The 26,281-nt window shown below is 44.4% G+C and overlaps 1 protein-coding gene across 1 annotated transcript in view; it reads left to right on the forward strand.

Annotated features, from left to right (window-relative positions):
* NBAS (NBAS subunit of NRZ tethering complex) overlaps positions 1 to 26,281 on the forward strand; it is a 253,228-nt gene that overhangs the window by 220,469 nt on the left and 6,478 nt on the right. Inside the window, exons 49-52 of the mRNA XM_037528501.2 lie at positions 1,769 to 1,964; positions 16,992 to 17,131; positions 18,963 to 19,101; positions 24,748 to 24,876. Coding sequence (XP_037384398.1) covers positions 1,769 to 1,964; positions 16,992 to 17,131; positions 18,963 to 19,101; positions 24,748 to 24,876 — 604 coding nt within the window. The remainder of the gene's footprint in view (positions 1 to 1,768; positions 1,965 to 16,991; positions 17,132 to 18,962; positions 19,102 to 24,747; positions 24,877 to 26,281) is intronic.

Consider the following 26,281-nt stretch of genomic DNA (forward strand, 5'->3'; position numbering starts at 1 on the left):
CTGAATAAGGTCATTTTGTTTTAACATGAATGAGGAAAAAACAATCCCTGCCAACCATGTCCAAAATGACCTTATTAAAGGATCTGCTTTCTTTATGTTGTTTTGCTAAAGTCACAGTATCCAGGAACCTATCGACAATGTTAGGTGTTTACTGTAATTGACAAGGCAATAAGATAGTTTAATTTCAGAGATTGTCTGTACTACTTACTGTGTGACTCCAAGCGACACTTTTAGGACCTTTCTGTACATAACTATAAAGTGGGAATAATGGCATCTAGGGTTTTTTCTAGAATTGTTAGGTAAGGATGGCACCAGGGTTCACAGGTCCATTAAATTCCGAAGAATATGCTTTCCTCAGTGCCTTATGGCCTGTTCACATTGCACATTAATAACAGGACATTCTAGTGGCATTCTGTGTTTCCTAACATCCATTCTTGCCATTTCTGATACATGCTAAGAAGGGCACATAGGGAAAACATAGGACATTGTAAATGTAGGAAATGATTAAGCCACTTGTCTGTTAATTTTGTAATTTCTTTTACTCCTAAATACAAATAATTGTTTCAAAATTTAAATTGCCAAATTCTATGCGTATATTATAGAATGCATCCTAAAAGATATACTCAGTGGCATTGTAGAATTTTATCCTCAGAAGTTTAAAGAGAAAATTTTTGTGGTCTTGTTAGCATGTGGAATTTGGGACTTGGTGTAGGTGATTTACTGCAGGCGGCCTCATCAAGATGTGGTTACACGCAACCACTGTAATTCGCGCTTTTGCTGGGATCCCCAGGGCCTGTGGAGTGAGGCTGCTATGTGAGTAACCTCTTAACCATCATCAATAGTAATTCATTGACATCATCGTCAAGTAAATGGTCTTCCTGAGATGGTCCACTTGGGATTACAAGAGAAGAGATTCTAAAACTGAATAAAAAGTTACACAAAATGGTCCCTTCGCTGAATTCTTTTAGACATCATAGTTCTTTAATGGCCAAACACTCATATTTTTTCTCTTGGGCAGTGTAAAATGTGGTACTCCAACCCCATATTGAAATGCTGTTACAGGGATAAGTGGTTTTGGGGTTACCCAGTGTTGTTAGAGATAAACACCCCTGAAGCCTGGTCCCTCATCTGTAACACGGGATCAACATGTGCAGTGTGGTGAATGATGGTAATAATGCCATATTCTGTATTTGAGAATTACCAAAAGTAGATCTTAAAAGTTCTCATCTCAAGAGAAAAATATAGCCATGTAAAGCGATACATGTTAACTAAACTAATTGTGGCATTCATTTTCTGGTATATACATATGTCAAATCATTTGTAGTCTAATACAAAGCTACATGTCAACTCTTATCTTCATAAACTGAAGAAAAATTTAAAAGTGAAATAAAGTGAAATTTATAACATCTACCTTACATAGTAATTGTTAATTTGTAATTGTTTATGAAATACTAGAATGATGTTGACACTCTGAGTATCATTAATAGAAATAAGCCACATTACTTATGAAACTGTGTAAGAAACAGTAGCTGAAGACATGTTAGTTAATGGGTATTTTGGTCTGTATTTCCTAACTCATTTTAATAATTTGTATGAAAATTATTTTCAGTTCACCTGGTTTTTAAATATCTAATATTTGCAATAAGCTGTTTAAAACCAACATTTTTCATCTCAGTAGAAAAAAAAGCCAACACACAAGTGTATAGGTCAGTCACCACACATGATCACCAGAAGAAATAGCCTCAGTCATTTCTACTCTGCCTTGCAGGGAAGAGCTGGTTTCGTCCGAGGACCTGCTAGAGTGGCTGCGGCCGTTCTGTGCTGACGAGGCCTGGCCCGTGAGGCCCCGCATTCACGTACTGCAGATTCTGGAACAGTCCTTCCACCTCAGTGAGGAGGATAGCCAGCTGCTGGTATTCTTTAGAACAGAAGCCATCGTCAAAGCCACCTGGCCCCAAAGACAGGTAAGGGAGCACCTGCCTGACTGTTGAGTGTTTCTCCTCTGAACAATAATTAGAGGCCCTCTCTTCATTGCTTCCAGCTACTTTCAAGTGAAGATCAGTGTGGGGCTGCGAGCTTTCCAGTGTGCTCACCCAGTCAGGTGTGTGCCTCCAAGTTTGCTTTTACTTTTCCATATCTCTCACTCATCTGAAATGGGAATCATTTTTCTTTTCTCACTGTTGAGGTATAATTCACATATAACATCATTTTAATTACATTAGGTTCAGTTGTCCAACATGAAATATTGGGTTGTCGAAGTCATGACCTATTGTTTTAGTACCATCTGTTGCAAAAAATGCATCATGACTTTTCCGACAACCCAATATCTGTGTAGATTGCAAAGTGATTACCCTATTCGCTCTAATTAACATGCCTCATGATATTTTGCTAGAAAAATCTTTTTAAATTATTAAGAAAGTTTTCTCTTCATAAGATACTGTCAGGATTTTTCACTTAGGTGACTTACCCTTTTCCTCGGAAACTCAGATCTAGTGGAAATGCGGGTGCTGGGTAGCCAGGTCATTTCTTTCCTCCTCTCCCCAGGCTCTGATGAGCCTCCCTTGTGTCGCCAATGACATGAAGTGGCCAACCCCAGGCCTCAGCTCCTGTGAACCACCCTCAAGGCTCACTCAGTCCGTCTTTTCCCTGGGCCTTTCCCTGAGTATTTCAAACCAAATTGAACCTTAAACTTCACGACTTTCAGCTTTAATTATGAATTATTGTTATTAAAAGTTCTGTCTCCACACTGTCATGGAAACTTGGAAGCCCTGGAGGAGGTCCTTCTCATTATTTGAATCCTTCTAAGTATACTGGGCACAGACTCAAACTTTAAATACTTGTTGACTGACTAAATAGGGACACAAATTCCTAAATCAAAAAGTTTGCTGGCTGTCGATGTTAAACATAAATTTTTCATCGATACTTCTTAAAGACATGGTATCTAAGAGTCAGTGACCTCAGATAAGTGCATTAGCATGAAGAAGAGAACATAAGCCAATAAAAGCTAGAAAACAAGACTTGCCAGGTAAGTTAGTCTGCAAAAGAGCATTCTAGAAGTCTGACTCCGCCTCCATTTACCTTCTAATTTCAAAGCTTTGCTTTATAACTTATTTTATATCCTCATCACTATGTTTGGAAAACAGTGAATTTGTTTTTCTAGCCATCAATCAAGTATGAAGAATAGCTTCAGACTCATCTTCAAGCGTTTTCATAATTATTCTATTTCCCCCTGTGAGGTAAATAGGTTAATCTGTCCCTTAGAGTTTAGAGATTTGGATTTCAAAGAAATGAATTTATCAGAGCTTCTCAAAAATTTTTGAAATGGATTGTATTAAGTTACTAATGTCTGACTAGTTCTCTGTCTGAAGCACTGTGACTGTACGCATGTGTCTAGTCTCACCATTTTCCCTTGAATGACATCACAAGGCTGCTAGCAGCCTTTTCAAAGAGCAGTCTCCGCATAAATGTAATAGGCTATAAAATAGAATATGCATGGGTAAATATATTAATTTATTATATTCCGGGTATGTGGCATGGAGGTGTTAGAGGCTTGCTTGTTTTCATGTACCAGCCCTGAGGTGAGCTCTAAATTTGGGCAGGCTATTTTTGCCATGTGGAACTTGCGATTCTGACTCATCCTGAAGCCAGTGGACACTGTATGTGCTTCTCTGACAGAACCTCCACCTGGTTCAGCTTCGTCTTCCTTGACAACTGGAGCCTAGCAGGACCAGGAGGCTGGTTCCTCTGGCTGGAGCCTCACTTTGTGTCCTTCCAGATCTTTATACTGAGCAACGTGGGACCCTTCTCTCACATTGAAGCCCTACAGCACACACCATGATATTTGGGACTAAATGCTTCAGAAATAATATAAGTAACCATTGTTGCTTCTTTCAAGCTTTTCTCGGTGTTCTAATTACTCAAAAAACAGGTTGCAGCTTTTGTAAGATTTCAGTGATTTCTGGATACTTCTGCGGTTTTCATTTCTTTATAGCTTAACTTCTTCCAAAATCAGGATTTGTCAGTTTTCTTTCCCATGGAATTTTCTAAACTCACTGGGCTTTATTTATTTCATTGAGTGCATGCTGTTTTCTCTCATTTGCATATCCTCATGTAGCGCCTCATTTCCCTAGTTTACTCTGATGACACAGAGTTTCTTAGGCCTTCTAGAAGGGACCTTTCCTAGATGTCTCCTAGGTCTACTCAAATCAGCCATGTTCCTCTTTGTATCATCTCTTCCTCTTCCTCCCTCCTTGTATAAGAGCAGTTTCCCTGTTCTTGGCAGCTAATGATCTGAATTTTGGCAGTGGAAACAAGAAAGCTACCAGAGTGGCTTACTTATTTATCTATCATCTTGTCCAAAAAATTAATCAGTGAGTGTCTCTTTAAAAATTAAAGTATTCTATGTCAGCCTGGCATTACTAATTTAAATCTGTAACAGAGGGCAGGCAAATTTGGCGAGGGGACTCTTACACTTCTAAGTAACTGGTTGCTATGTGGAAAATGAAAGCAGAAAAATTGTCGCTTCAGAAAAGAAGCTACAAACAGCAACAACCTCTGAATGTTACACAACTATTCCCATCAATTTGAGGTAATCCTCATTATTGTTTTTTTTTTTTAAAAAAAACTACATCACCTTTCACTAGAGCAGTGGAAAGCTCAGGGTACTAGTGGAACAAATCACAGGCTTCCGCCTCTCCTGCCTCCACTGTTATTTTAGAATCTTGGGGGAGATTCTTAAACTGTGAGCCTTGGCTTCTTGCTGTAAATAATGCAGCCTTGAACCAAAGGAGCCGGAGGATGATTTGCTCACCTCCTCTGTCATTCTTCCACACTCATTAAACTATGTTCTTCATCTCTGCATCCCCAACACCCCAAAGACCCCAGGATGTTGATTGCGCAGGCTCTCATTTTCTTCGTTTCTTCCTATCCCCTTCTCTAGTCTCAAAGGTAGTATTAAGCATAGAGTCGGATTCTTATGAAGTAAAGATAAGACTAGATAATGATATTGCAGTGTTCAGTTACCAGAAAACGTGGGACTGCTACCTTCATGCGCCTGGTAAGCCTCTTAGGCAGACTTTGCATACATCAAAGAGGGACTTAATATTTAATTATCCTTGAGGTGCCCAGAGAAGTGGCCCCACAAATCAATGTGTTGCTGGGAAACCAGCCAGCTCCTGCAAAATTAAACGTGGAGTCCATGAGCCTGCTCCCTCCCTGTGCTCAGAGAGACAGCAATTTCTAGTTTTCTAATGATTAGTTAACAGAATTAAAAATTCAGAGGCCCTCATTTTTCAACAGCTTGAGAGGCCTTCCTTTCCATTCCGGGACTGTACCCCGCTTGGGCTAGGGGAGGGGTGAATGTGAGGTGTTATTCCCCTTGCTACAATTTATTCTGGATTTTTCAGGTTTTGTAATTTTCTAGTTAACCGGTGCATGAAAAGTATGGGTCAAAATACGAATGTTTCCTTTTAAAACCCGTACTTCATCACCTGAAACTTTCTTCTACGTTTTTTTTTCCCCCCTATTTTTATGTCAAAGAGAACATGTGGCTTAGTGTTTCACCTTTTCAAATTTCAGTCCCCCTGATTGGGCGGTTGTAAGTGATCACAGGGAAGAATTAGCTTAACCCCATAACAGACTCATGTATTTTGCTCCCTTTGAAACTTGCATGGACCTGTTTGTTAACTCTTCTGGTCAATGGTCAGTTTGACTTTATTTGCCAAAATACTAACAAAATGTGTACTTCTTTGTCATACACGGCGGAGACAAAGAACAGGAGGAGGAGTTCAGTGTGCAAAGCTGCGTTTCGTTTCTTCCAAATAACTTACTGTCCCCTCACGTGTCTTCAAAATGAAGACTCGCTGTACAAGTGAGTTGCATACTCAAATGTAGGATAATAATCAATGTTAAAGATATATGTGCACATGGACAGATAAATGTACCAAATACCCATGAAATCACAGATTCCTGCCACTTTCCAAAGTGCAGCAGGTCACTGGCCACATGTCATAGGAAAGGATATGGATGTCCAGAAAGGAGAAGTCCACATTCTCAGATTTTAGCTGAATTGTCACCCTTTCTAAATGAGTTGTAATTCTAACACACTTGCTGCTGACTTCTTCCTTCCCATCCTCCTGTCTATGTGATGTCTTTCCTCTTCCATTAGAATATAAATTCCATGAGAACAGGGATCTCACAGACACTCAGTAAATATTTGTTGAATAAATGAATATTAAATCTTTAAAATAACTTGTCCAGGGTCACCTTTAAAATGGCAAGGCCAGGACTCCTGACGTCCATCTGATGTCCTTGCCAGGAGCCATGAAGGCGCAGACACTGCAGCTTCCTCCTTATGTGCAAGCAAAGTGATTTGCTTGGAGTAACGGAAAGGTCTCCTTACAGAGCGGCCGGGCGATTTTAGATTGACAGGGATTTATATTAATTGCCGTACTTTGTGCTGTGATTTCCCACAGCCAGTCGCTGCTCACGTGGAAGCAGACACGTGCCTTGTCCCTGACACCTTTGTGCCTTCCACACTCTGTGCAGGCCATGCTGGGCACGTGCATGCCTCCTTAGTGTCCCTTCCCTGGCACAGTTCCTCATTCTTTTTTCTATTTCTTCCTCTTATGACCTTGACTTTTTTTTTTTTTTTAAATGTACTGGCCAATTATTTTGTAAAAAGCACTGAGCCTGTCAGGTTTTTATTCATGTATTCAAGTTTCACGTTTGGGCTGGGTCGCCCCCGACGTGGGGCTGTTCCGCCTCAGAGCACCGTGTGCCAGGCGACAGCGGCTGATCTGCCCCATCGCCACCGACGCTGATGGGGCCACTCAGTTGTGCTGGGGTCAGCCGTAGATATTTCTCCTTAAAATTAACATTTATCCATTTGTAATTAGTAAGTAGCTAGAGAGGAAGTATTTTGAGACCAGGCAAACTTGCTGTTTGTCATCATACTTTTCCCTGCTGATGTGAGCATGCGCTGCTGATCATTGCCTGGTTCATGTTCGCTGTGGTGTTTGCAAACTGGTGCTTCTCCCCATCGCTTGCTCTCTCCCCCTGTAGGATACGAGTGCATGTGTGTGCGCGCGTGTGTGTATTTATATCACTACCATGCAGCGATTCGCATTTTGTTCTCTGATTGTGATGTATTGCTGTCATTATTTATTATTTTTGCTCTAAATACCCCAGACTTGCCCCTGGGAGCTCCCGCCACGGTTTCTCCTGTGCCCTTTGGCACGGTCCCCTCACCTTTCAACCACTCCATGTTTGAAACTCCTCTCCAGCTCTGGCTCCAGTCAAGACTTCAGGAGCCTTGATTCTTTTAATATTGAGTGGTGTTAGAAACCAGGATGCGGGGGCTGGATGTGTTCGTCGACGGAGCTGGTATTGTAGGTTCTACATTCTCCAAGGGGCAAGGCACACGTATGTCTCTGTTCATCTCTGTCTTTCTGAATCTGCTTTAAAAGTCATGAGCTCATATTGATGCCTCTGGCTCCAAGCCAGCTCCACAGACTTCATTCTGACCTGCTCTCTCTTTGCTTGTAGCTCCTCCCTCCTCTCAGTGAGAAACTTGACTTGGTACTACTTGTCTTGTCCTAGAGTTCACATAAGAGGCATTGGAAATACCAGCTCACATATGGGCCAGAATACCTGGATAGTGCTCTTTTTGTTTTCAGCCTTAAAGTAACAGTATTCAAAAAGTTTCTGGTTTTCAGTCCTTTCTACCCCCCCCCCCTCTCACACACACACACACACACCACTTCAGTGTGATTATCTTATTAATTTACAAGGCATAAGGTTCATTTTATTTCTCTGTGTCTTTGTGTCTCATCTTGTTCATGGCAGTGGCATAAATCTACTTTTTGGAAATATGAAACATTTACGTAGATCATTCTCAGGACTTTCGGTATTTTTCTTTTTTTTTTTACTTAGAGTATTTTGAAATTTGAATTTTCTTGGCCTACGGTGGTGCCGAATGCTTTGGTTTTATGTCATTTTATTTATTCTTGTTCCTTTTTGTCTTGGAGGATGTGTAGATTATATATATAGAACATGCAGGAGACCCCATAATGCAACAGCTGTCATTTTCTTCAGCTATTCAGAAGTCTTTCTGGATAACTCCTAACTGAAATAGAGTCACAATAAAAATTCTAAAAACTACAGTAAAAATCTGCTTTCACTTAAGCTGAGGCGATGCCACATGTACTGTCAGTTTTCGTGCTTTTTTAGGGCCCTGTATGGGCTGAACTTCAGGGCTGGCGTGCACAGCATATTTAAAACTCTTAGTGACCCTCTGACTAGGTGATCTGCTCCTCCCTTCAACACATGTGGAAATAGGCTTGTGTTGGACCTCACATGGCGGAGGATGTGGGAGAGTGAGCTACCAGCACGAGTCTCCATGGCAGGGCAGTGCAGGCGTCTGCTGGAGATGTGAAAAGGGGTGTGTGTGTCTTGCAGTGTGTTATGCCACGCGTTCTACCCTCAGAGTAACCTGGTAGGCGGGGAGCTCTCCTTACTTTACAGATGACAGCGCGAGGCCCCGGGGTGGTCTCCATGGTTAGGGTTCCAGCCAGTGGGGGGAGTGGCGTGTCAGCCCAGCCTGAATGACACAGCAGTGAAAACTTCAACTGCCCTGTGAGTGATTCTGTTAATACTTCATCACCTTTAACTAAAAAGCAAAGTTTGGCCTTAAAAAGTTCACTTAAAGAGTAGTTCTTTAAAGTAAGCACATGTGTATTTATAGAGGCTCACATGGCATGATTATTTGTTGCAGAAAAGAAAAGCGTAAGGCAGAATTTTTTATTACAAAGTATTTATCATATGTCTCGTTTCAAAAATATTTCATAAATAGTGTATTCAGCCATGTGTAAGTATGTGTTATGGGTTGAAGTTACAGCAACCCTGATGGGAGTATTATGGATTGTTCTAGTGGGTCATTTCTGTTTCAAGAAATAATAACGTAAGTGGGGTGCCATAAAATGTGGCTCAGAATTGTAATTGCTGCCTGTCCTGTGTGTCTTGACGTGTTTACACATCTTCCCCGCCCCCAACAGCTGTCAAACTTCTGGAAGTTTTCTTTTCAGGGGTTTTCCCATTCCCATGTGTCTGCTGTGGCCTAAGACAGGCTTTTTACGGCCACCGAGAACCATTTATTCTCGGCAGTTTATAGACAGACATGCATTTTCCTAATATGCCTTAGAAGAGAAGCAGAGGCTACAAGGTACAGCTTATCACCCCACCTACAGAATTCCCTCCCCCATCGTTTCTCCATTCCCCATTGGGACATCCTTGGGTGTCATATTCTCAAGTTGCCTGGGCCAGGAGGTGACCTGAACCGCCAGCTGCCCCTGCAGCGCTTTGCCTCTGGTGCGAGAGTATGAGTGTCCAGAAGGCTGTCTCCACACCAGCATCTTTCCTTAGTTTTCTAACATAGAACTAGGAAAATATGCTAGAAAATAGCCACCCTGTTCCAAACTTTCATGTTATTGCCACAATTTTATATTGTATATTTAATAAAACTCAGAAATGGGCACAATCTTAAATTTCTGTTCTGTCTGTATGTTCCTATCTCGTAGTAATGATTCAGGGGCAAAATTGATGGTAATAATCCTGCTCATGGAGTGCCAGGAGCCAGGCAGGGATCTAGGTACTGCTCAGAGTGGGGTGCCCAGCAGCTAGGCCCAGGGATGTGATTTCTTCATCTGAAATTCTGACCTCCCACCCCAGAGCAGGGGCTGCACTCAGTGGATGCAGTGGGCCCCACAGTTTGTTCTCCTAGGCACTGACCCTGCGCTCACACCTGCTGTTTCCGTGTACCTTCAGAGATGGAGAGCTTTTTTGTTTTGTATTTTGACGCCCTGCTGACAGACACAGCTCCTGTGACTATCGTGTTCAGGAAGGGAACACACAGCTACTTTGCATCTGGAAACCAGGTGCCATCAGATGAGTCTCGGACTTCAGAGCTCATCGACTCTCGGGGCAACAGGAGCGGTACTGCTGCTCCTGCCCATGACAATCTTCTGTGTGTCGGTGACTGTTTTTATTCATAAAGGACTTGTACACACATGGACGTCTACCTCATACTCACCAGTTTCTGAAGACAACACGAGCAAGATGCGGGTCTCAGGAGGCGAGCCTCACTTTAAGACTCATGCTCTCTTTCAGCAGCCGTGAGGATGCTGAGGTCAAAGCTGCTCTCCTCTGAGGCGAGGCGACTCTGTCTACTTTCTCAAGGACAGTGACTCTACTGCTGATAAGGAGGCTGCAGCCACTTGACAAATTGACTTACAGCAAGGGCTGCGGCGAGAAGAGAAATATCACTGGCAGAGACAAAGGAAAGAGAGGTTCTTAGATTCGAGTCACATGTGCACTCTGCCCTTAAAACCCTGTGATGTCTAGTCAGTGGTGTCAGCACAGGGTTGTCCCAACTACAGGTGGCCTGTGGAATGTTGGACATTTTCACCTCAGCTCACGGGGGAGGGACAGCAGAGTTGAAAGAAGTATGTGTTACTCTTTTCACTAGGAGAAGGACAGAATAAAACAAAGCAGATTAAAAATAGCCATTTCTCTCAAGTTTATTTTCAGTCATTTGTGAAAGGCATGTGTAAGAGTCCTTGCCAATATTGTATAAATACTTGAGAGTTAAAAGGAAATAAATGGGAGTAAAAAGAAATAAAAAGTAGCCCACAACCCCATTATCCAGAAGCAGCTTTATTTCCTCGTATTCTTTTCCTGCCCTCTCTGTGTCTCTCCATGTTGGCGAAATTCTTGTTAGAGGAAATCACAACACACATCCAGCTTTCTGTCTTTTGATAAATGCCATATTGTGCAGGTGACAATATAAATAATACCCAGTGCTTACTGTGCACCCTTTCTGTAAAAGTCTCTGCTTAGCGATTTCGTTCACATTCTCTCAATATTCGCAGCTGTCATACATGTGTGTTAACTTCATCTTGCAGCAGAGGAAATTAAGCCTCAAAAAGGTCCAGTAATGTCTGCAAAGTAAACATTTTTTCGGTGTTGCTCTGACTTTATCAGTACTATTTTGAAGTGACATATTTAATCAAATTCTCTTCTGTTATTTATTGTTCAGTCTCCTTGGTGAGGTATGTGGACTATTTGATAGCCACCTGCTGTCAGCTTTGCCCCTAAATAAATGTCCCAGAGTCACCTCCCATTGCAGTTGTTGGGCACTTATGTCATTTTCTGTAATTCTCATACTTTTATAAAATATGTGCATATGCCGGGAAGGTGCATATTTTCATATGGACTGTGCTACTTCTGGAAAAAAGAGGATCTGACTCTTTCCTGCATCCAAAGTCATGTTCCTCCAGGTGCCTCCTCTTCGGGTGTAGGGGATTTAAGCCGTCCTAGTGCATGTCCTCACAGCATCTGCAGATCCCTTTGCTTTAACTTGCATGGTCTAAGAGCAGTTCTTCCCTGATTTGCTCTAGCAAGTTTGCCAGATGTATGACACACTGATTTTCTTCAATCTAAGGTTGGTTGATTTTTCTAACCACTCATAAACATTACCGGCTGTGGTATGAACTACATTGTGCCAAAGCCAGCATCTGTGAGTCAGGGGCACGGCATTGTTAATTTATGGTACTGTTTGTGCAAGAAGTGTGTGCTGATGCCTTGCTGTGCCCATGTCCTTGGTTGACCACTGGGATTTAGTCATTGCTGAGAACCCCTGAGCATTCGGGGGCATTTTCATTAAAATCATGAACGAGCAAGACTGCTCCACCCCAACACACCTCCAGCATTGTTCCGCATTGTTTTGGAGGTTCAGTCTTAGGAGCAAAACAAGAAATGGAAATCCAAACCCTCACTTTTTGAAAAGCAGAAATGATTCCTGTGTATATAGATCATGCTCTAATTTCTAGAAAATCCAAGAAAAATACTGAAGCAACTAGAATTAATGTACAGAATTTATTATAAGGAAAATAAATGATAAAAGAATATATATATTATAAAAAGTGTGAAAATGGCCCTCATAATTCACTGTTATGGGGACTTAGTATATATAAGTCTAATCAGGGAGATTTACTGTTTCAAACTTAGTGTGTTGTCACTTCCTGGAAGAAGCTATAAAGAGAATACTGTTGCTGCGGTGCAGTCGCTGTCCTTAGCAGGATGGTGCTGAAGAAGAGTGGCGTGTGGGACCTCACTCACTTGGGTCTCTCTACTTCCCCGGGCTTACGTGTCATTGCTTTGGGCATAGGTTGAGGATATAATTTTTGTTCTAATTATCAAATATGTTTAGAAAACTCCTATGAAAAAGATTAGTGCATTTGCCTACATTTCTGGTCTTTTCTTCTTCCTTCTGATCTTAAGAGTTCCTTCCATTATCATTTCCTTTCTATTTGAAGACCTACTTCTAGCCAGTCTTTAAGATGAGAACTGCCAGTGACTGGTTCTTTTACTCATCTTAGAATTTTTTTCCCTAAAAGATTGTTTTGCTATATGTGGAATTTACAATTGCCAGTTCTTTTCTTTCAGCACTTGAAAAACATGGTGCCACTTTTTTAGGTCTTGTACTTTCAGGTGAGAAATCCAGTGTTTTTCACGCTGCCCCTATTGGTGCTGGGGGGTTCCCTCTGGCTACTTCAAGACCTTCTCACTTTTTAAGACTTTATCATGTGTCTTGGCATAGATTTCTTTGGGCTTACCCTATTTAGAGTTTGTCTCTTGAATCTGTAGACTTGTATCTTCCACCAACCTAGGGCCTTGGGAAGGTTTTAGATATTATTTCTTAAACTGCTGTCTCAGCTCCATGCTCTTCTCCTTCCCCACCAGAACCCTGAGAATAATTGACCCTGTCTGAGCTACGTCTGCTTCTAGGCCAGAAGGTGGGAAACACTAAGTCTGGCATCTCTTGGGTGAGGGGATGCAGGATACCAGCTATTGTGTTTTCCCTCAGTCCTAGCTTGCTTGCTTCCTTCCACTTTGAAGAGTTCTTCTTTGGTTATCTCCTTCATTCTTCCCATCACAAACGGTTGTGCTGAGCAGAGAAGAGCAGGGGAAAAAAAGGACAAAGGGTGTTTTGTCTAGGCTAGAAGTCCCTTGCACATGTTTAGCTTTTGCTTTCCTTATATAAAAATTCATTTTGTACTTTATTTGCCAGAATTTACTTTTAAATAATGACATTGAAAAAAAAATAATGACACACTGAACAAGGTAAACTTAATCTTGGTAAATTTAGGTGAACTGAGATATATTAATATGTGGACACAACTCCTAGATTAGCACCTGTATATCAAAGTATGCAATGATTATCCAGTGAAGTGTAGTCATTATTATATGTCTAAAAAAGTATTCACATCCATTTTTATTCATTTTCTTCTTTCATAGAAGATAAGGCTTTTGCAGCTAGAGTGGTAGAGAATTTAAAATTACTTTCTTAAGACTTGATTTTAAACAGTTTGCAATCCTGTGTGCTCTGAGGGAGTGTGCAACTGTGTATACACTAGATGGGTAATTATGTAAGTTATTCTATTTTCCACCTTAGTTTATTTTTTTTAAAGATTCATTTATTTATGCATACAAGTACTGGGATGTAAGCCAGAGTTGCGGTGGGTGAGAGGATTCACCAGAGATGGAGTGGGGAGCAGAACAAGCAGATCCACTGAATACACTCTGAGGGCAGCAGCGGGCGAGACAGGAGAGGTCTGCTGCACCATGTGGGTTGCTCCCTGGCCAGCCTGGGATGGAACTCACGCTGCAATAGCTGGCAATAGCTTGATAACGCTGTCTTTAACACCTGTACCACCAGGGAGGCCCATATTTTCCAACTTAAACAGGGCAAGCAGTGTTCTAAAAAATAAATTCTTAATAATTGACATGATTGTGAGGAACCACAGGAGAAACCACTTCCAGACAAAGACCTACACCCAGAAAGTCATGTCCCCACAGCACTACACAAGGAGGTTTAGTACCAGCCACACTTTTAAATGAAAATTTCATTTTGTACACTAATATAAAAAATTAATTTAATGTATAGTTTTGCTGTCTCCTTCCCTTATATATAGCTCAATCCTAAACATTTACAAACTTATTGATGTGAAAAGAAGAAAATCTACATGATACTGAAAACATAAATCATTTTTCCTAGTCACTTTGTTCTCATGACACGCATCAAACAGCCCACAGTGACTTTGCATGTCATGTAAAGGCGAAACATCTTAATTATTAATTACACTGTGGTTAAGTATAGAAACTGGAATGTTGACATTAGAGACATGTTCAATTTTTTAAAAATATATTTAAAACACAAAACCTTTTCTACAAATAAACTCTGTAGCAACTCTGATTTTTTTTTTAAAGATTTATTTATTTATACAAGAACCGGGGTACAGGCCAGATGTGCGGGAGGGTGAGAGAATTCACTGGAGACAGAGCAGGGAACAGAACAGGCAGACTGATGAAATACACTGCTGAGGGGAGCAGAGGGTGAGACAGGAGAGGTCTGCTGTGCTATGTGGGACCCTCGCTGGCCGGGATCGAACCGGTGCTGCAGAGACTGCGGACAGCTTCACAGCGCGGCGCTCAACCGCCTGCGCCATCAGGGGAGGCCCGCAACTCTGATTTTAACTTAGAAAGATCATCCACTTACCGCCCCTTTCCCCAGGCCCCTCCTCAGACTATGAGACTGTTGGAGCCTATTATTCTGATGAGGAAAATGAGAGTTTGAAGAGAGAGATTCTAGGGAAGCCACAGAGCTGACATGAAGGTCGTTGGTGGAGAGAGTGTCCATAATGATACCAGCTCTGGGTCTTTTTTAGTGTTTTCCTCCTTGGTGGCATTTTCTTTTAAATCTCCCATCTCTCTCCAGTAATAAAACCAGCCGAAAATGTCCGCCAACACCATTAGTTCATATGTTGTTTATTCAATGAGACCTGTATCTGACTGCACGTCAGCCATTATTGCTCTCTTGCGCCGCAAGTCAAACTGTACTGATATAATAATTTAAAAAAAAGATGTTATATTAGATAATGAGAATAAACTAAATAAAAAAACAAAAATCTCTGCTTTCCAGTAACTTTCATTCTTTGGAAGAAGAAAGGGAAAAAACAAATATATACTGTCCCACACAGTTGTTAATGAAACAGGATGAGGGGGAGGTGGAGTGGGGGCGCTGTGTTGGGTAGGGCAGTGATGCTTGGGTTTCCTGGTGAGGTGAACATTTGAGCAGTTTGACAAAATGGAGGAATGAGCTATTCTGCTGTCTGAAGAGAGAATGTGCCGGCAGGGGAGACGTCAAGCACAGAAGTGCCCTTGGTCAGCGCTCGGGGCGCCTGGGTGGCCTCTGGAGGGACAGGATGGGCGGTGCAGAGCTCAGCTGATGGCAGGTAGAGGTCTTGAGTTTGAGGGTTGTTTTTTTTTTTTTTTTTTTTTTTTTTAAAGATTTATTTATTTATTTATTTATACAAGCACTGGGTACAGTCAGAAGCGCGGGAGGGTGAGAGAATTCACCAGAGCCAGAGCGGGGAGCAGAGCAGGCAGAAGGACCGAAGCACACTGCTGAGGGGAGCATCGGGCGGCAGGAGAGGTCTGCGCGCCATGCGGGACCCTCCTCCGGTGGCCGGGGAGCAGCTGGGGATCGAACTGGCGCTGCAGAGGCTGCGGGCAGCTCGCAACCCAGCGCTTAACCGCTGCGCCACCGGGGAGGCCCGAGGCTTGTTTTTTTAACATGTCTTTATAAATAAGTAAGAAAATATTGCCAGGTTCTCAGTGAAACCTCTAAATAACTCACAGCTTACCTGGCTTCTGAGTCGTCCAGTGTGAGGGCATCCCGCGCTGACTGTGATTGTAAACTCTCTGCTGCTGCTGGTGCAGGTTGGCCTAACCCTCATCTAGAAGAGAAGTCAGCCGTGCCTGTGATGTCCTCCACACAAAACGCTGCTTAGGGTCAACTGACTGACTTACAAGCTGTAAAATGCTTTTGGGTTATTATTCCATGAGGAATGACATGGGCTTCCAGGTAGGTTTTGAAGGATCTGAGAGATCCCGGTGAGCAAGAATTACCAGTAATTTCATAGGAATACCAACTTCTGTGAAAATGCAGAGTTCCTGGTCTGACTTTTGCAGATGGCTTCTTAGGGTCAGAGCTAAAATGACCACTGTATGAAGTGTTGTGGAAAATTGCATTCGTACCCACAGTTTGCAAAGAGAGGTCCATCCTTGTTAGCCTTTCAAGGTGTCATCTATGTCGAGGCCCCTGTTCCAAGAATCTGCATTGAGAGAGGCGAGGAAACAAGAGAACCAGGTTTTGGCTTTCTTTGACATTTAAAACTTTGTGAACTTAAAATAGCAAGCCTTTTCATCCATGGAGACATTGGAGAGATGATTTGTTTTAGGACGGCCTCATTGTAAAGGAAATACCAGTTACTCAACAAGAGGAAAAAAATGAATATTTTATATTTTACGGAGTCTTCTTTTGCATTAGTCATAGAGATGTGAGTAAGGGATATTTTACTTTATTTTGATGTGTAACGAAAACCATGTGACAAGTGCACTTTTGTAAAGTTTTTAATTTCAAAATTGAGAGACTTTCTAGAAAACCTAGGACTTAGCAATAGTACTGCTACAACGAAAATTAGAAATGCATTTGGGATAACTGAAACTTTTAAAAAGGTGTCACTAACATCGGTTATTACAGTTTCAAATAAAACAATGTGCTGTGTCAGTCACTGATCTTTTTTAGTGTTCTGACATAGCATCTTAAGTGTCAATAAGCCGGTTCTATGGAAAACTGCTTGTTTGAATTAACTTTGGTAACCAGAGACTTGTTCTAAGCGATTTCGATATTTGAAATTGGGTGAGGCATAGAGCCTTGGAAGGTTTGTCTGTCTGGAGGGGAAGGGATGTTGTTAATTCTTCGGTGTATTGTAGGAGTTTTCCTGTGTTTTATCAAAATAATCAAATTTGCATTCTGCTCACAACCCCACCAGTGGCATCGCCAAGCTCAGGCCTGTGTCTTCTCCCTCCAGGTCTCTGTCTCTGACACTGAGGATGAGGAGCACAGACACGCGCTCTTCCTGGAGCTCCTGGAGTGCAGTCACCAGGAGGCTGAGTTTCAGCACTTGCTTTTACTCTTGCAAGCCTGGCCACCCCTGAAACATGAATATACGTAAGTATTAACATAAAACTGGCATGATTAGGTTTCTTCTGTCCGGACTTGAGTTTTAAAACTTCAGGACCTTCAAAAGAGCCAATGAAAGGAGTGTATAAAATCATTTTCAACCTTTAGAGGAACTTTAATAAAAAGCTTCCATTTCTCCTTGTCCCTAAACCCAAATATTTTATTCAGAAATACCAGACTGACTGACTTAGTAGTAATGTCTGATTTATGATGACAATAAAAGAATTTGTTGCAGTATTTTACCAGGAAAATTTTGACTGTCTTTTTATGCTCACTTGAAACTCTAGGAATAAATTGGTAATTTCTGTTCATTGAGAATTCACAGCGAATGTGACATTTACATGGACTGTCAGCTCACACACACACACCTCCCGGGGCTGCTGTTATCTAATGTCACTCGTGAGGGAATCGAAGCTCAGAAGTAAAGCAACTTCAGGTGTCACCTGGCTCCCAAGTGGAGGACGCGGGGCTCCACTGCTGCCTCCTTCCCGGCCCTGCCTTCCTCTGCCTCACGCTGAGTTTGCAGCTGTCACTCCAGATGCATCCAGTCATCACGCAGGCCTTGTGCTGTCAGCCAAGGATCCCGCTGGGAAGGGTGGCCAGGTCTCGTGGGGGCACATATGCTCTCTAACACGGGCTGCTGCTCCTGGCTCACAAACAGGAGGGGCCCCCCAGCCTCTGTTCTGAACGCCTGCCTGTGCGCCCCAGGCCTCATTCTTCCCAACTCACCAGCCCTGTGCACTCGCCTGTGCTTGCGTCCGCTCCCCAGATGTCAACGAAGCTCATCTTCCCAGTTTAGGGCCAGGGAAGACAGGACCTGAGCAGGCTGTTGGGAATTTCTGATGCAAACCAAGAAGGGTGGTGTTTTGTTTTTATTTTTTCTTTTAACCAGTTATTTTCAGAAAAGAGAAAACCACTTCTGAGGTTACTGTCACTGGTGGCAGAGATGGCATGCTGACATGCCGCTCTTAAGAACAGGTTCTTACGACTTCGTTATTGGAAATTGCAGTCATGTTCTCACCTCCTGACGCCTTCAGTTGCCCTGGTGACAGCGTAGCAACAGCGTGCCCACTTGCTTCCGGCCATCTTGGCAGAGCTGCCCAGTGCCTGGGCTGCCAGTGAAAACCACAGCTTGGTGCCAGGCTGGGTTTGCTGCATCCTGTCTCTGTGCTGGGCCTGGGAATCTGTTCTGGACAACTCCTAGGCTGTGAGGACGTGTGATGTTGGCGTGGCACCCACTAATTGGATTGTCAGTAGGAAATCGCTGGGGTTGAATTGCAGGTTTATTCATACCCTCCAAATGGATCTCAGTCTAAAGAGAACTTGGCACAGCTAGCAGGTTAGTTAACTGGCTCTGCAGTTTCTCATACTTTTAAAACACTGTTCCACAAGAAGCAAAATCAGCTCCACTTAGAAAGGTATTGTATTTCAAAAATTTAATGTATTTGTAGACTAAGTAGAGCCTTACTTTTGCAATCACATGTGAAGAACCCCACAGCAGGCTGAGTGTGCAGCAACACCTTGAGTCCCCAGGCTATCATCAAGGAGTCAGAGCTCCGGCCCGAGCGGCTCTGGCCTCACAGCGGCCTGTGCTCCTGGGTGTCTGCCCACCACCTGCACAGAAGGCCCACCAGCGCCTTCTCCCCGAAGATGTTGTCTTCTGCAGGATGGGCTTGAAGTCACCCACCAGCTAGGTTATAATTGCAATTGATCAGAAGCATTATGCTTAAAAAAAATTGGGATTTCTTTTCTGTTTTAAAATATCTTATCACAGTGATATGGCTTTCATCGTTTCCAATGCCCTTTCTCCTTAAACCAGCATAACCACTAATCCGTGGGCGAGACTGGCTACAGCGATGCTCACCAGGTGCACCGTGGAGAACAAGGACGGAATGGGGAATGAAGTGTTGAAACTCTGTCGCTCTTTATATAACACCAAGCAGATGCTGCCTGCAGAGGTGAGCGGGTGTTTCAGGCGTCTTTCCTGGGGGGCTTCCCCCCCTCATCCACACGCTGTATAACAGTATCACTGGCTGTGCTTAAGGCACATTTAGCTCGTAGCTCAGAAGGTAAGGACTGTTCGTAATTTGTAGCAGAACAAAGGAACAAACAAAGCAGAAAGGATGCTTCTGGGTCAGTTTCTCTTTGTTGGAGCTCTGAAGGGGATGCCTCTGACAAGTCCCAGCGTAGAACCAGTTTGCAATTCCTTGGGATGCCCTTTTATGTCTAACTCAAGTGTATGCTCCACGGGGTCACGGCTGCTCACATGTTGTCTGTCTGCACCAGGAGGGTGGCTGTCGCAAGTGGGAACCATGATTTTTACATACCATTGTAATCAGGTTGCATAACCACAGTTTTCAGTCTCATCCATTCTGACATTTGCTCTCTGTTTGGCCCCATAATTTGACTGTCACAGAGCATTTGTTTTATATATAAGTGATTTGTACATTCTAAAATAAGCACATGTTAATTACAGTTCCCTGCTGTGGATCTGACCTCAGCAGGGTGTTTTCTGAACAATGGCCACGTCTTAAACGTAAGCGTGTGGGTAACGGCACTAAATTGATTAATTGGTTTCAAGTTTCTACCACTAGGGGATAAACCTGAAAATAAATCATAAATATGATTCCTTGAATCCACATTATAGTCACTCAAAGAAAATTTTCTCATTATGAATGTACATTTCATGGATTGTTCTCTGAAGGAAAGACTGGCTGTTTTTTGATTGAATTTTAAGATATTTTATTCATTTAAATAATTCTTCCAACCACCAGAATGACAAAATTCTTCTATAAAATATTTACATTTCCAGCACCAAACCCCCCCTCCCCAACTCTGGTTGTGTCTGACGGGGGGCTGTGTACCCCGGTCTGCCAGAAGTAGCGGCTGTTCATGGCCGTCCCTCGCTGTGGGGTGCGAACTGGATGAGCCATGCCTGTGCGGTCGCCTGGCCCATGGCAGGACTCAGCGCACTGCGCAGGGAGGGTGCTCAGCACAGCTGCTAATCATGGAGAGTTGGTGAATAGCATGGAGTTCAACTTTGCTAATATCAAACATGGTCCGGTCAGGGCCAGACTCCAGAAATGTCCTCCAGTCAGTTGGCTCTGGGCCAGGAAAACCTTGTTGAAGACCTTCTGTGCCTACGTAGCAAGCTGGTGGCAGTGGCTGGCATTTGCCGGCTCTCTTGCGCTTTCACTTCTGTTGTCTCGTTAACCTCCCGCCACCTCTGAGGGGCTCCTACGTCCATAGTTGATACCAGTGATTCGAGACTCTGAGGACAAGGGTCTTGTTCCAGGTCACTCAGGCAAACAGGGACGGATCTGGCCCTCAAACACGCCTCTGTGCTTGAATGTTTGAAATGTGAATCTTTCCACATGCACCACCTTACTGCACTTGGTCGTGTACATGGGGACTGTCTGTCGTGGGCACGTGCCCACGTTTTGGTGTCAATTTTCCACCCTTTCCGTGACAGTTCCTTCAAGAGAGCCTGTAAAGGCAGGACTGGACTATCAATGTTAGAAATGTATGGTAAGTGACCATCTCTTGGCCACTGCCCGGATACGCTGTTAGTTTGTTGATAACACCCCCTTTGCTCGGATTACACTAGTTAGTTCTAAGGCAAGGCTGTAAGTTAGCTGAGTACATGGTCACCGCCTCTTTGACCCTGACCGCATACCAGGAGCTTAGTAATCGGGGCTCAAAATCAGTGAGTACATTGTCTCTTAGCCACCTGGAAATGGGCCGCAGGCACACCCGAGGGTGCAGCGCAGTAGAGACTCCTGTCAGCGCTACCTTTAAAGTCAGGCGAACCTAGGCCATGGAGGGAAAAGTTCTTCTTTTCATTGTGTAACATGTAACAAATTGTGCTTTCTGCTTCATTTACACACTTATGTATGCAAGCCTGCGTACATGTGTATATTTGTGATTAAGAAATTAAATATCTGTAATGATTCATTTCCCTCACATGCTTCTACTCCCATAGTGAAGTACTTTGACAATAGAGTAATACATTAAGTTTATTCACAGTGTTTGATCTCAACAGTTCTGCTCAGTGATTCCTAAGTATTTGAAGAAAATCAGTGCACACAACGCAACACCTCGAGCGGGCGGCTACGAACATGGCCCTCACGCCGCCCCTTTCAGACCTTTAGGGGCCACAGCAGGCGTAGTGCAGCCCTAACAATACCTGAGGTTGTGTTTTCTATTCTGAGCTGGGTCACAAGTGACCATGAGAAGCGTGCCAGACTCTCTGGCCTTCCATTTTCCTACCCCTGGAAAAGGGGTCCAATGGGTGTTCTCAGGGGGCACTGGCTCTGGTGCTCAAGGCCTCCAGGCCTGTGAGGAACATGAGCTGCAGCTTCTGTTCACTGCCCCTGACAGAGCACATCCTCCACCAGCTCTCAGAAGGCCAGTTCTCTTAGGGCGAGGAGAGAGGTGCTGGATTGAGCCCTATTTTGAAGTAGGTCATTATCACTTCTCTGTTTCAATACGATGAGATGAAAATAATCACTGTCAAGGAGGTCTCTGCCCTGTAACTTTATTTTCTCTATGCTGCCTTTTAATCATGGCTTTGTAAATAGTATGTGCTATTTTTATTGATCACTAAATGTGCCCAAATGTGAGCTTACAAAAAAAGGAACGTTATTATTACAAAGTGGAAATGTCTTGTTTATTCCACCAGACCTGGGAATTACAGTCTTGTGTCAGATATCCATAACATTAATATCACCGAGTGGACAAAATGATCTATGACTTGCTGTTCTTTGAGCCCAGTGCCTTGTGGTCCTCTCTGCAGCCTCTGGAGTGCTGCCGGCTGTGTCTGGCAGGACACTCACTGGCCCCAGCTTCTCCTTCACCCTGTCTCCCAGGCCTGCACTAAGTTCCCACAGGGAGAGTCTTTTTCTTCTTGAGTCATTAGAATGCCTGTCTGTGAGTGCCTGCTGCTGCCCGCGGGGCTCGCTTACTTACAGCCTTGGTGTTTTGCTGATGGAGACTAGCACCGGAAGGGAAGACCACTGTCTCCCAGTCTGGTGCCACACGCCCTGGTCGTGTCTCCTTCCCGGCTCTTGCCGTGGCGATAGATGAAGCATTCTCAGGTGTGGCCACCATGTAGACTAAGAAACCGGCATCAAACAGGGCTCTTGGCCTTTACAAATTTGAAATTCCAAGTTGTAGCTATTTTTGACTGACCCTGAAGGCCCATGATTTTGCTGAGGCACAGAATGAACTTAGTCACCGATGCTCCTGGGCAGAGGGTGTGTGGGCGCTAGGCACCCAGCTGATGAGGGAGCCTCACCAACCCCTGTTCTCCTTCTCCATGTGCTGCTGCTCCCTGGCAACCCCCAGCCAAAGGGACCAGGCGTCCCCATGACTCTCAGTCCACAGGGAGAACAAGCGCCCGGCCTCTGACGGGCTCGCATCCAGGCCGCCCTGCTCGCTTGGCCTCATTCAGGCGCTCTGTGTCCTCAGCGGCCAGACGGGGCCAAGCTGGAGGGCGTCCTACAATGAGCCTGTGGTTCCCGTTCCTGCTTCAACTTCTTTGCAGCTCCGAAGTCCCTGCATAAGTCTCCTAATAAACTGTTCTCTTACACAGAGGGAAATAGCTGACAGACGCAATATAGTTTTAAATACAGAGTAAGTATTTAGTCAATAGCCATTAGCTAAGCGATAAGAGTCCTCGGTGCTCACATGAAATGAATCCCTCCACCTCAGGGGCCTGGCCTGGCTGTGAGCCCTCTGTGAGTCCTCTGTCCACTGTGCTGCCCAGCGGGGGAAGGTTACTGCAGAGGTTTTCATCGAGACTGAGGTCAGCCAAATGATACACCTGGACTAAACCCCACCAGTTACCAAAAGTGCTTGTTTACTAATTTACCAGCAACCTGTTGACTGTGAAAACGTGTTAACAGAGACAATTTTATACAAATATTTTTAGATCTAGTGTGTACCAAGTAAGTGTAGAATGCAGAGAAGGAAGTGAACAGAGACAAATGAGTGATCACGATAGTGTAAGAGGATGGTCGATGCCGGAGACACCTGCACAGCACGTTCAGAAAATAGAAGCCTGGGCTGGGAAGCCAGGGACACCTTTGCGGGAGGTGGTGTTTTCATGTCTTTTCAAGCTGAGAGGCTAAGGAAAAGTAGTGGTTATCAGAGAAAGAGCAAAGGCGAGGTCACACGCGGATGCCGTCGCTGCGCTGCCCAACACGGTGCCCATGCCGGTGCTGAAAGGGGGGTGTCCCCAGTGGAATAAAGTAAAGCCGTGGTTCCTCAGTTGCTCCCTCGTGCACGTGGCTCATGGGCAGCTCTGAGCAGGTGCAGGTGGAGATCTTGGCAGTGACGTGGGCACAGGGTGGCATGTGGCAGCCAGCCCAGGTGCCTGCAAGCAGGTTCATAGTCATCCACCCACATGCTTCCTGCAGGCCCGGGCTCCCAGATCACACATGCTGGGGAGGCTCCTCCGTGTGGCCCTGTCGCCTGCAGTAGAACTCACAGTGAGACAAGCGCCCACCTTCCACAGCCATCACCCCGCTGATATCGATCATCCCTTCAGTGTCTGGCACAGCCTCTGATCCGACATTGGAAGGCCTTGCTGGCTTCCAGCAGAGACCTGCTGGGTGAGAGCAAAACTGTAAAAAGTAGAATTCCACAGAGACCTTTATCCAAAGCTTTAAATAGGAGTTTCTTTGTGTCATCCCTATTTTATCTGCACTTTATAATTCTATAAAGGAATTATGAAAAGATCATAAACTTGAATTTTTCTTCTCTGATAGGCTTCTCTTCAAGAGGGAGATCAGTCCCTCCGAGGGCACTGATTCTCAATCCTTTCAAAAACAACCCTTCATATAATGAGGGTGCGCTCATTGTCTGGGGTGGGATCCACGCGGGCCCCCCAGCTCAGCAGGGAGTGTGCCTTGGAAACCGCTCTCTGTGCTTTCATGCTTTGTTGCTGTGATGATCGTTTGTCGTCATGAGTGAATGTCAGCTCTCTGTGGCAGGGCCAGCCAGTGTTATTAGGGGCTGGGCAGATTCACATGCTCCTGTGGGAGCCACGCATTTTCATTTTTCTGGCCCACAACAAGTTTCCCGGAAGCTGGAATATCCTGAGTGTGTCAACCGTTATGCACTCTGGCAGTGTATTATAAACAGATCTTTAAATATTTGAATTGCTGATTTCCTTTGTTGTGGTGGATGATAACTAGATATTGTTGATAATATTAGCAATTGATAATTGTTTTTATTGCTTATTAAGCATCCAGGACATGCTGCATATTGTGTACTGTTATTCATTAAGGCTTATTTTCACATACACAAAGTAAAACACTGCAAAGTAGAAATAATTGCCTCCCGCACTCAGAGTTTAGGAAACTACATTGCACTGCTCTCCCCATCCAGTGGAATACTGTGTACCCATGAAAGCAGTGTCTCGGGTGAATACCTGAGAGCTTGGAAAGGTGTTTGCACCTTACTATGAAGCGAGGGAGCAGGTACAAACACCCCCCCCACCCCCACGCTCTGACAGGAGGAGGTGTGGAAAGAGCCCAGTGGGCTCCAGGAGTGCGGAGCCCTCCCCGCAGCCCGACTCACGCTGTTGCGTTGTGTTTCAGTGTGTGCGGGACCTGTGCTCGCTGCTGCTGGACCAGTCCCTTCTGCTGCCAGCGCTGAAGCTTCTCCTGGAGAGCCACGACGAGCACCTCCACGCGGTGGCACTGGAGCAGATCTCGGCTATTGCCAAGGTATTCTGGGTGGATTTCTCTCTCTCTGACGGGGCAGAGGGACGAGGGAGCATTGTCCTTCTCATCTCCAATGTCCGCCGTGATTTATCTCAGACCATCTTGCCTACCAGTCTCAGACCATGTAGCTGCATATGTTGTCTAATAAGCAGGTGCTTGTGTACTTCACACACATCTGTATGTCGGTGTGGAGAATACAGATCCAAATAATGGAAGTGTTTCTCCAGAGAACCAGGGCGGTGGTCTTTTAAGGAGAATGTCAAAGCAACCTAGGACTGGAACACCAGCCCTTGCACTCCTAGCATCAGGAAGGTTTCCTGTGGGACGCGTGTGTTTGGTTATCTCCTAATTAAAGGTGAGAAAGTGGCTGCGAGTGGCGCCTTTGCTGGCACCATCTGAAATCTCACACCCGATTTCCTCTGGCAGCCGAGCCGAGCCTGCCCTCGCCGCCGCTTCTGCACTAAGTCAGGGCTGGAGCGTCCTCCCTCAAGGCTGCTTGTCTTGTTATTGTGATTAAGGAAGAAACTTTCAATTCCCTTTTAAAGTTTTACACTTTAGGATTGGATCGCTCAGGGTTGTGTTTTAATGAATTCTCATGTATGATCCTCGCTGAATCCTTCTGCAGGGAGATCACTCTCTCATCTCAAGTAGTTGTGCGCGCGTGTCGGTGCCCATGCACAGCTTTGCATTTTATTTCTGAGTGCGTGTATGTTTGAGTGTGTAGGTGCATGTATATACACGCACATTTCTTTATCATATATTTTAAGCAAAATGTAAGAACGGAGACACGTAACGTCCTCTGGGGACTGGACTGGGGTGGAGAGCCTTGGAGCAGAGGCACCGGCTTTCCCCACGAGACAGGGACAAGATTGATGAAAATATGTCACGGATATAAAATTTTGTTAATAACAAAGGATATGGCAAGCTCTATAAATGGTTACAGAAAGGAAAACATAATTGCATTTAGAAACAGTCGTGAAGAACAAATGAGCATACTCAGATGCCTTTCTTCAGTGCGATGCAGCTTTGAAAAAGGGGAGCTTTTGCAGAGAGATTGTGAACACCCTTCATTGTCACTGATTATCAGTCATAACGGGGCCCCTGGAGGGAGGCTGCAGTGGGGAGTGAGGGGATTTGGCTGTTGGTTGCTTGTCTTTCTAAAGTAAAACTTGTATGACCTTGGGAATTTACATGAAACTAAGAAATAAATTTTTTTCTTAGTCAATCCCCCCTCCGCTCCCCCCGCTCATGCCATGGAATGAGGAAGGAGGGAAGGCTGATGAAGTCAGGTGGTGTCCTTTTCCCGGTCCACTGGGTCCCCTGGGGGCCCTGGCCCAGCACCACTGGGGGAAGGGCTGCCCCCCCCCTCCAGTGCCATAGATTGCTGGGCCTCCTGGTGAGAGAGGCC

Source organism: Talpa occidentalis, unplaced genomic scaffold (assembly GCF_014898055.3).
Source record: "Talpa occidentalis isolate TD23 unplaced genomic scaffold, MPIMG_talOcc4v2.1 talOcc4.5, whole genome shotgun sequence".
NCBI classification, from domain to species: domain Eukaryota; kingdom Metazoa; phylum Chordata; class Mammalia; order Eulipotyphla; family Talpidae; genus Talpa; species Talpa occidentalis.